This window comes from Pundamilia nyererei, unplaced genomic scaffold, assembly GCF_000239375.1.
Source record: "Pundamilia nyererei isolate P.nyererei 1_Seehausen unplaced genomic scaffold, PunNye1.0 scaffold00033, whole genome shotgun sequence".
NCBI lineage: Eukaryota > Metazoa > Chordata > Actinopteri > Cichliformes > Cichlidae > Pundamilia > Pundamilia nyererei.
This window is the reverse complement of record NW_005187434.1, coordinates 4190348-4201600: the sequence shown is the minus strand read 5'-3', so window position 1 is coordinate 4201600 and position 11253 is coordinate 4190348. Positions and strand designations below refer to the sequence as shown.

Genomic DNA, 11253 nt, shown 5'->3' with positions numbered 1-11253 from the left:
AATGTGTGGGGACAGTGTGAAGAGGCAGTTAAGAATCTGTTGCACAAGCAAGGGAGGTGCAAAAAAAAAGGGTTTAAAATAGTTCTAGGTGTTAGCTGCAGAGGGATCAGAGCTGCGAGCTTATTCGTGATGATGCTTCAGTTGGTTTGGGTGAAGAAAAGCCTGTGATAGGTGCATATGGCAGATTCAGAGAACATTGCCCCTGGGTGGTTGGCAGATATGCAGATCTGAGACATCTCACAGACAATCACAAAGGCTGGTGATCTTTATAACTAATGGGGAAGTCAGCTTATGTCTTAATGCAGGCAGTGTCTATCAGTATTCATTATCAAACTCTGGCAGCAGATGATTTTAAGATGCGTCTCACTGGCTTTGGGGACATAACACACAGAAAGTTGTAGGCACATTAGACGCTGACATTCACATCAATCCAAAATTCATTCTGCAGAACTATAATGAGTGAAATTTGTGCCTGAATTTCTCAGTTCCATATACGGAAACAAAAGCACAATTATGATATACAGTACCGTACAAAACTCTTCAACCACCCCTCATTTATTTATAATGGGAAATAGGTGCTGTGCAGTGATTCATTGAAACGTTTGCAACATAGCATATAGGACAAAAACAGAGTTTATACAATTCTAACAAGCTTGAAAGTCAGTACTTGCTATGATCACTATTATTCTTCAACACAGCCTGAACTCTCTTAGCTACGCTTTCTTGTCATGTCTTTAAGGACTCTTCAGACATAATTCTTCAGGCTTCTTGAAGGACATTCAAAGCTCTTCTTTGGATGTTCCTGCTTTTTGTTATGTTCACTGTTGAGATGATCCAACACTCCTTCAATAATAATATGGTTCAGACTTTTGGAAAGACTAATCCATGACACTATCCATGTATGTTTTTACTGCATTAGAAGCGTTTAGAGCAGGGGTCCTCAACTCCAGGCCTCAAGGGTCTTGCAGTTTTTAGATGTGTCCGTGATGTGTCCACCGTGTTTTACAGATGCTATAGACACTTTCTTCATAAGGAGGTGACTTTCATATACTGTTTGTCTGTACTGTTTGTCTGCTGTTTTCTGTGTGTTTTACACCTGCCACTTCTTCTCCTGTCCTCCAGTTGTCAAGCTACCCCTCAAAGTTTTTAAGCACATGGTGAGATATGCCAACTTTTTTGCCTAGTTGTTATTTGTGTATTGCTTTGTTGGTGTAAAAATACTCTTTTATACCTGTCAAACTGTGTTATCACTGTCAAAGGAGCTTGCAAAGAAAAGCGTCTGGACTTCTTTAAGTTACTTGAAGACGTTTCACCTCTCATCCGAGAAGCTTTTCTTTGCAAGCTCCTTTGACTACGATGATCTGGACGACTGAGAACCTTCACAGACATGTGTTATCACTGATATATATTTTTATTCAACTAAAGAAATGGGAACAAATTACATGTTTTGTGACAGACTGCTCTCCATTAGGTACAATTTTTAAAACTACACCTTTGCTGAATTTCTTGTTATGTGTGGACAAAACACTGGTTCATCCCTTAAGTTAATCACCTTTTTTCATGCTTGAATGCTTGTAAGTCAGGGTTAAGTGAACAAAAAAGGGGAAAAAGGTCAGGAACAAGGCCTGAATTCACAAGACTGAAAAACAGCCAGTGTCCAAAGAAAAACTCTGAAATAGTTTCAGAAAGCCTGGAGAACCACTGATCAAGACCACTTTAAAGAATTAGCAGAAACTCAGGCTCCCTGGAAGCCAAACACAAAAAAAGGGACGACCGGCTCAAGACTTTTGCATAGTACTGGATTTCATTCTATACTTTATTGTTATACAGCAAGCACTGTCTGGTTTTTTAAAATGCGCTAAAAAAAACAAAACAAAACACGTGAATATAAATTTACTGTGATATTACGGCAATTCCTCATCTGGGAGACATGAAAGTTGACGTCGTTACGAGAAACCTCCGCGTGCCCCTTTTCCAAGAAACAAAAACGGATCATCTGATGTCACTAATACATGTCTCCAGGCTTCAGGTGGGTACGGCCAGCGTCGGTCTGGCTGAACCAAACCATATATCAAACAGCTGAATTTCCCCATTGGCCCCCGTGCGTGTGCGAGAGCGCGTGAGTGCGCGCGCCTGCGTGCGCGCGTGCCAACCACGGAGAACTTATTATGTAAGATGTTCCCAGTCGCATCTCTGCCTGCAAGTGTGAGGCATGAGGTCGCTTTAAGAGACATCTCAGCTCCTACCAGTGGTCCTGGCAGGACACCACCTACCTCCTCCTCGACCACAAACTCTCAGCTTTGTCTCACTTGATGCACAGCGGCGCGAAGAAGTCCTGGAAGAAATAAGACTCGGTAAGAAACGGTGGCTAATTAGTGTGCCATTTTCTCTGGCTTCTAACTCTTGCAGGTGGCGATGGGAGTGAGTAATTAAAATTCCCAGGACGGTTATTTATTTTTCATCATATGCTAAAAGAAAGCTCTAATGACCTTTTTCTAGGTGATGGCTCTCTGTAGGCTCGTGCGTTCTTGCGCGTAGTTTTTAATAACCTGATCGCTCGCGCTGGGATTGTCGATTCCCGTCGCTTGTCGGTCTCCCCAGTCCAGTGGGATTTCCTTCCTTCCCTCGAAATATTTGCCCCCCTGGTCAGACTGATCTCCAAAATGACATGCTTAAAGTCTAAGTGGAGCTTTATATTGGACATTTACCGGTTTGTGATGTGGAAATGATTGACGAGTCTCCCCCCCCGGACAGAAAAGCAGTTGGCACCTACCAACAGAGGTCTCCTTCACCTGTCCGGAGCTGAGAAAGTCCGCCCAAGTGCGAGCAGACGCACAGCTGCAGAGAGACAGTGGATCCGGGACAGAGCTACAAAGACCGAGGGCGCGCGCACACAATCATACTATCATACTTTTCATTGATTTATGCGTTTCAGCCTCTGTAATAATTCATGTGCTGACTTTGTGTCTTGGCAAAGTTGTTTGGTTTGGTGACAGAGCAGGGATAACAACACTGGGTGGGGGGAATCTACATTTTGCATTCATCTCTATTTCGAGATAAATCCCCACGAGATATAATTTCTCCTTCTGTGTGGTTTTTTTTTTTTCCCCTGCAGTGACTTCACACATTCCTCCCATTCAGACTATTTTTATTGTTTCCCCACCCAGCAGGTTTCCTACTTGTGTGTAATCTGGAAATAATCGGTATAATTTACACATTAAGGATGAAATCTAATGTCAGCTTTTAGCAAAATTTCTCGTTACTTTTGCTTCTACTCCTCCGCCTGCAGACACCGCACAATGGGAAGCACTGCATCGCTTCACAAGTCCAAATTCTGTCATAAATATTCTGCATCAAGGCTCTGAAGGATGGGTCTTGGCTACATGTCCGCCATATGCGTTGAAACAGAGTCAGACTAAGTTTGGCACCCAGAAAAAGATTGTGTACCACAAATGAATTCAAGTCATTTTAGCCTCCAAGTTCAAGTATATACCTGAGTTATTCTGGTTCTATCTGTGTACCGCAGACGAAGCGACACATTCTAATAGGACATCAGGGCTCATTATCGAGACAGCCACGAGCAATTAATGTCCTACCTGTCAACATTTATCATTGTTAAGGAGTGCTCAATTAAAATGATAAATACTTTCCATCCTTTGGTGATTTAATCCTGTCAGCATGTTTGCAAAATTATTTTCTAGGGAACTGAGCTGTGGGCAAACATCTCAGTTAATCAGGGCTCTTTTTACTGCTGTGCATATGCACTTACAATAATTATACACATGCGGATACACACACTACTCAGAAGTCCTTGGCCTTGGTGGAGTGGAATTGTATTTCTGCTGTTTTCCAGTGCAGCCGTTTCTCGGGAACTGTAAGGACTGTGAGGCTTCTGTGAATGTCCAGTGACGATGAAAGCTGTTACGGACAGAATAAATTCCCATCACTTGATAAGAGTGATTGGAGGGTGGGTTATTGTTTCTGAAGGAGCAGTCATTATCACTGTTATTGTGATGGAAATTTGAAGCAGCATGCCATTACAGCGACGCCGCAAAAACCTAGATCTGTGCTTTTTCTCTTATGATATTCCATCAGTGCATCATTTATTCTCATTGCGTGCTTGCAAAGATTTATAATTTTAAAAAAAGTGGGGGTCTGTGTTCTGCTCGTGATATCTGCATAGCGAGATTAATTATCCCCTTCATCAGTTTCTGTTTTTGTTATATGGAAACTACCTCTGCTGCGTGCGAAGTTGAATCTCCAATACTGAACACACTCTTTTAAAAAGACACTTGTGGAATGGCATCCTGATGCGCTGCACATTTTAAAATCCTATCCTGCAGCATGGCAATCAGTTCTAATGGGTAAAATGAGCTTTTTAGCGAGCGAAGGTCAATTTCCTGTCATGCTGGTGTGTTTGTGGTTGCTACATTTAAATTTGAGCAATAAACCGAAGTCTTTATTTCTTAAAATTCCATTACTGTGAAAATAAAAAAAAACTCCAATGATGGAAAATTTTGTTAAAGGTTGCACATTTCTTTTTCTGTTTTCTTTTTTCCAGGCCACAAAGGAAGACTGCTTTAAAGACTGGCTGAGCTTAAGGATTAGGGAAAACTCTTATATCATTCATAAAATAATTACAGCAGGTGCTGCAAAACAATCTGGTTCGATTGGTCCTCTGTGTTCGAAGCGAGCCTGGGAAAACTATTGCCATGGAGCTGCAGCACAGCACCAATCACAACCAAGCCTCGTGGAATTCGACCGAGGACTGCTTGCTGTCGGTGAGTGGCACCACGTTACTCATCATTGCTTACAGTACAGTCATGGCAGTGGGGCTCATTGGAAACTCCTGCCTGGTGTTTGTCATCACACGGCACAAAGAGATGCACAACGTGACCAACATCTTCATTGTCAATCTGTCCTGCTCAGACATTCTCACGTGCATTATATGCCTGCCGGTCACTATTATCTACACACTGATGGACCACTGGATCTTAGGAGAGACCCTCTGCAAGCTCACACCTTTCATCCAGTGTATATCAGTCACTGTCTCCATCTTCTCCCTCGTTCTGATCGCCATGGAGCGCTACCAGCTTATCGTCCACCCGACAGGATGGAAACCCATGGTAGCCCACTCCTACCTGGCTGTGGCTATCACCTGGATTGTGGCCTGCATAATCTCAGTGCCTTTGCTTTCCTACAACGTACTCATTTTGCCTTTTCAGAACTTCAGCACTCCACTCCCAATAAATGACAACTTTATTTGCATGGAGCAGTGGCCGTCAGTTAAGGAACGGCGAGCTTACTTCACCTCCCTGCTCGTCTTTCAGTACTTCCTCCCGCTTATCCTCATCATGGTTTGCTACCTGCATGTCTACCTTCGCCTGAGGAGGAGGAAGGACATGGTGGACCGCAGCAGGAACACCGCTCAGAAAAAGAACAAGGGCTCCACGAGGATAAATGCCATGTTAGTCGCCATAGTCGTGGCTTTCGCCCTCTCCTGGCTCCCGCTCAACGTCTTCAACACGGTGTTTGACTGGCACCACGAGCTCATCCCGTCTTGCAGCCATGACATCATCTTCTCGCTGTGCCACCTCACTGCCATGATCTCCACCTGCGTCAACCCGATCATCTACGGTTTCCTCAACAGCAATTTCCAGAAACAGCTCAAGTCCACGCTGCTGCGCTGCCGCTGCTGGGCCGTGGTGGAGAGGTACGAGAGCGTGCCGCTCTCCACCGTCAGCACAGAGGTCACCAAGGGGTCGATTTTGAGCAACGGCTCTGTCAGCAACAATACGTAAATCCATACTTTTTTTCTTTTTTTTTTTTTTTTTTTAACTGAAAGACAAAGAAAGCAGCTGGTGCTCTTCAGCCTTTATTGTGTCACTCTCCAGAGATTTTCTTTCTTTCTTGGTTTGACATTTGCAAAAGGTAGACTCTTCAGGACGGCAGTCCAGAAGGAGCAGGCTGAAGAGCCCTAAGCAGGATGGCAGGTTGTCCTCCAATCAGTATGAGTCCACATGTAAGAGGAAAGAGAACGCAGTGATGGTGCAAAGGTTGGACAGGTTTACAGGATATTTACAGTATGTATAGTCTTTTCCCCCACGTGCTGTCGCATATAAAAAAGAGGAGATGCCTTTTTACTCTGTTACACCATGTTTTCTCTCTGCAATGATCTGCTTGGAAATCATGTTTAAATGCATATTAGCACCCCAAGAGAGTGCTGGAAGGACAAAAAAGCAGGTGGGTCGTGGAGCAGCAAATGTTTTTATTTTTATTTTATTTTTTATTTTTTTATCTGGTGTTAATAGTGATGACGAAAACATCGAGGGGTTGTGAACTGCAACATGTAAATGATTATCAACAGAGTAGCTTAGAATACAACCAAAGGAGGGAACATTTGTGCATTAGATGTAGCTCTAGGCGGAGGACTTACCGGCATCATTTTAATGCATTTCTTATTACCTAAACCCGCCACCGTTGTCGCTTTAATGGTCTTTTGCAGAGAACCTTGGCAAAAGATGAATGCATTTCATGCTGTTTGACACGTCCATGCTCCCGTGTGTGTGTGTGTGTATATAATACAGATGTGTAGGGGGGTCATAAAATGTGCGACACAGCCACCATTTCTCAATCGCAATAAAACAAAATAGAAGTGGCAGTAAAGGACAAGAGCGGGCTCCTTCCATTGTATATAAGATAAAGCACAGTTTTAGCGTGTGGTGTGCAATAAAAAGCACTGTGTAGCATAGCAGTATAGAAAGTATCTCTAGGAAATGTGTTGTAATATTTGCTTCATATTTAGCTCTTGTACTGACTTTTTTTTTTTTTTTAAACTCTTTTCTTTGTTTCTGCCTTGCTTTACATGCTGGTTTGAAGCTGTCATCTTGCAGGTCAAGTTACCCAGGAAAGTAAATGCTACCCTTTGACCAGAAGGCTGGTCATTTAGCGCTGGTTTGATATATTTTTTTGTGTTATATAGTGTACATGGGGGGGGACCCTCCAAACCCTTCAACTTCTAAATATTAAATATTTCAAACTCTTTGTTTCTTTCTGAGGTCAAATTCTGTGTGCTGCCTCAGTGTGCATTATTTAGAAGGGGGAAGTCTGAGATCACAACACATTTTAGATGCGCTCGTAGTGTTGAATAAATCAGTGTTGTGTTTGGTGCAATAGATGTTAAACAGCACGGGAAGGGGAGGAAAGTGTATGAGAGATCAATGGGAATTAGTGCTGAATATTCATATTCGGGGAATGCCTGCTAACGCTCATGCTTCGTCCTGTCTGAAAGGGAGATCAAAGACCAACTGCGAGAGATTTTTTTATTTTTTTATTTTTTATTTTATATTTATTTTATTTTTGCTGCCAGGTGCCTTGTAGCTTTTATGATATTTCAGGAGGTCGAGTGTAAGATGTTTTCACACTTTACAAAGACCCAAACCTGTTCACCTGCCATGCTGTTTTCCAAAAGGCAGCTTAGCCCTGAAGAGAGCTCTCAGGTCCTTGTCAGCATAATTGACTGCATGCTTCTGCTGGCCTGTGCTGCCCTTTGCTGACTTCCAATCCCCTCTCCTTTCCCATATTTCACTCCTCTAGTCTGTTTCCTTTCAGAACACCAGCCGAGTGAAGCAGAAGTGTTCATTCCCCCCGCCCTTGCAATAAAGGACCCAAGATGCCAGAGGTAGTTGCAAACTCCAGTGGCACTTGACAACGAGTGGAACCTAAATTAGCCCCCCCCCTTTTTTTTATTTTTTATTACATTGTTACCAATTGTAACCCAGTCTACAAGCACATTACTGCACTACGAAATGAAGCTCAGCTGGAGACAAATACTTAATGAGTCCACAGGGCCAGTCTCTCCTTGTCAGTCGAGCTGTTCCAGGAAGACTGGGATCTTGGCTCTGTGCATTTTAATTTAGAGAGATTCTCTTCTTTTTTTTTTTCTTTTTTTCTTTTTTTTTTTTAAAGGGAAAAAAAGAAAAAATCTCTCCAGATCACAGGAACAACATGAACTAGTTGGCCAGAGATTTGCTCAAGCTGTTGTTTTGAGCATTTCAATTCTCCTCAGTCATATTCTTGCTTTCCTTTCAACAGTGAGAATGATGTATAATTCATCTTGCTTTACCTTGTGTCAATATTCATAGCAAGAGGATCAATATTACAGTGGAAACCTGAGGGGTTTGTGCTGCCTGTGCCAAAGGATTTGTGAAGAATTACAATATAGATGTGCTACAGAATGATTTTTCAGCTTGTACTCTTTGCTGCAATCTCATGAGACAAAGTCAATGGCACCTCTGATCCCGGCTGAGAAAGAACTAATCTTTAGACTTTGGCAGATGAAAAGGTCAAAGGAAGACCAGCTGCTGATTTTCGAATCCCAGTCCTGGTGTTATGCAAATACAGACATCCGTTAGACATGTAGGTTGTTCATTTACAGGTCAAACACATAGATCGGCTAGGTCAATATTTTCTTGTTCCCTTATCATTCTGCTGAATTGCCCTAATGGTCCTCCCACATTGTGTTCATCAGATCTTGCAGGGAAGCGTTATCGTGACAGTGTTCAGTTTCATCTGCTGATTAGCAGATGAAACTGAACAAACACCATGACAGTGAGAATACATGACCACCTCCAGAATACAATTCTGCGTGTCTCCGGTATTAAAATACATCTGGAAATTTTTATTTTCTTTGTAGACTGCAAGATATTTCTTGCCTTCATTTACCTATGTGTCTTCTGAACTATTCAAAATAACACACACACAGTTGCTTCTTGCATAATGCAAGCAGACTTGACAGCTTGGAATAGCAACTCCCTGATTGGTGTCGGCCAGGTTGTACTCACGATTTTCTGTTGCGTGCATGAAAAGATAGATAGATAGGGTCTTGGCCTCTGCGTCCGGCCTTCCATTTTCTTTGAGGAAAAGACCACAGCCTCTTTTAGTTGCCTGGTTACAGCTTCCTCGGGGTATTCAATGGGTCTCCTTCAAGCTGACACAGAGCACCAAGCTATTAAAGTCACTTTATTAAACACTGACAGAGGAGCTGCACAAGGCGGAAGCAGTTCAGTGGACCCATGTCAGCCAAACAGTCCTACGTAAGACATGATTGCTGAGGATGCTTGATGACGCACAGCAACTTTCCTTTTGACTTGCACTGGCTTGTGATAGTTACTTCACAGCAAACAGTATTTTTTTTTTCTTAAAAGAGCATTTCTGGAAGTTGTAGCAGGGAAAGCACAGGCGTGTGTAGCTACATTCATATTGGCAGTATGTCATTTGCCTGTGTCAAGGCCAGTTAATATTGCATGGTTTATTGCAAGGACACCAGGAGGAAAGGCTTTATTAAAGGAACATTTTCATATTTGGGCAAAGACACAAGAGTCAGGTTGGAAATTTCATTGCAATTCTCACGCCTGAAAAGCAAATATGAGATGGAGCCAGGAGCTGAAGACACTTTAAAATCTGATCCAGATCACCAGAGACAAAACCTTTTTGTTTCTGCTTCACAGTCAGATCACATATTAGCCATGGGTTTGGTTTTGTTTCTGCTATTTTAAATCCCTTTATTATTATTATTTTTCCAAGAATGGATGATATTGAAGAGTTAATGTGCGTTCACAGACCATTCAGCTGGGGGAACAGTGCACCCTGGAGTAGCGCACTCCCAGCAGACAATATATAAGACCACCTGCAGAAGCTGTTTATAGCTTAAAGACTAGAACATTTAGGTCCTGTTCAAGATTGCCTGAAGTATAAAAATGACCTTTGCACAGAGTCAAGTCTTTTCCAGCCTTTATATAAAAATATAGCAGATAAAACAGAGTTAGTTTCTTTTCTAACTCTTTCCAAGGTTTTTTTTTAAAAAAAAGAAAGCTTACTTCACTGTAATTTCTTCGCAATACACTTTCTCTTTAGTTTCACACATAAAATTGGTCTCCAGATTCAAAGCCTACAGAGTCTGCCAGCTCCATGACTAAGGCCCCTGTTCTCTCTTATTAGTTCATCTATTCTCAGGCTGGTCTCAGTGAGACTAATTACAAGTAACCTGGTGGACCTCACAGCTGGTGGGGGGTCCATGCTCAGCAGCAAGGAGCTCGTTTCCTTGTACAGTGTGATTTAAAATCTGCTGCTGATGTTCCTCTTGAGGGAAGCAACAAGAATAATAATAACAGAAGTTTCTTATAGTCAGTAATGTTTGACATTTCAAATGGAGGGTGGTTACTGTACACGAGGGCATTGATCTCCGGTCAATATTTCATGTCCTGCTGCGCTGTTGCGTTTCATAGATGATTCAGCCCTTATCAAAGCTCTTTAAATAAAGGACAATACTTGACCCATGTGGTGTGGACTGTATGCTCAACCAAAGTAGCAGCAATCTCATCAGTAACTACGGAGACGATTTTCTGTCGTTCGTGTGTGTGTGTGTGTGTGTGTGTGTGTGTGCCCCAGTAACACCAGAGTGACAGACAGATTGAACTACTGTGAGAAAAAACAAAAAACACTTTCCATTGAAGATAAGAGTGCGGCAGCCCCACTCGCTCTTCAGCAGGATATTACAGGCTGCTGTATGGATGTCAAATCGTCGTGATGAATAAACTTCGATTTCTTGTGCAGTTTGTTTAAAATTCGAAGCACACATTGGCCCGGCTGAATAATTGTGCTTATCAAACCATAAATAAGCACTTTTATAATGCAGAGGAGATTGCGGAGTGCACATGAAATGGACCGAGCGAGCAATGAGCTGTTGCGATACAGTAAATTGGCTTCGGGCACATGTCCTGTTGGAAAGCAAACACAGTAATGTACAGTAAATGTCATTAAATGGTGCTCTTGACGGGATCCGGTGCAGTAGGGAGGGGGCGGCAGTGGCGGTCCTAGCCTGTTTGGCGCCCCAGGCAAATAGGGTTTATTTCTGGGATTTCACACAACCCAGGATTCAAATCATGAATAGATAATGGGCTTGGATTTACAACATTATGAATGCAATGTGCTCTATTTGGAAGCAGCAGGTCTCCCTCCCCTTTCGACTGGTTGTGTGTGAGACTTTAAATCATCAAACTGTAAATTATAAATTTTCAATTGTTATTGATCCCTTTACCCCGAGTCCTAAAGTGTAGGGGAGACCGGGGATAGTTGTAACATTTTTGACATTTCTGTCTGTAAATTGGAGCTCTTTTAAGGTAGTGGATTCAAAATGTAATGCAAAGTATTTACATGTCTCTGCTATTAAATAGTGCAGCTATTTTCTCTGCA

General features: G+C 42.4%; 1 protein-coding gene across 2 annotated transcripts; it reads left to right on the top strand.

Moving 5' to 3' along the window:
* Nucleotides 1–2197: 2197 nt before the first annotated feature.
* On the top strand, nt 2198–7008 carry npy8br (neuropeptide Y receptor Y8b). 2 transcript variants are annotated; one of them, XR_001290329.1, is made up of 2 exons: nt 2198–2354; nt 2755–2879. XR_001290329.1 is itself a non-coding variant. In XM_005729584.1 (2 exons), exon 2 carries the CDS (start codon nt 4713–4715, stop codon nt 5799–5801), a length of 1089 nt encoding a protein of 362 aa, XP_005729641.1. In that variant the 5' UTR covers nt 2198–2354; nt 4562–4712; the 3' UTR covers nt 5802–7008. The 2 variants fall into 2 exon arrangements, 1 of the variants encoding a protein (XP_005729641.1); XM_005729584.1 differs by lacking the exon at nt 2755–2879 and adding an exon at nt 4562–7008.
* The last annotated feature ends 4245 nt before the right edge of the window (nt 7009–11253 follow it).

Bases quoted from the DNA above. Each gene is read 5' to 3' on its own strand.
- npy8br (XM_005729584.1), top strand. From the start codon at position 4,713: ATGGAGCTGCAGCACAGCACCAATCACAACCAAGCCTCGTGGAATTCG.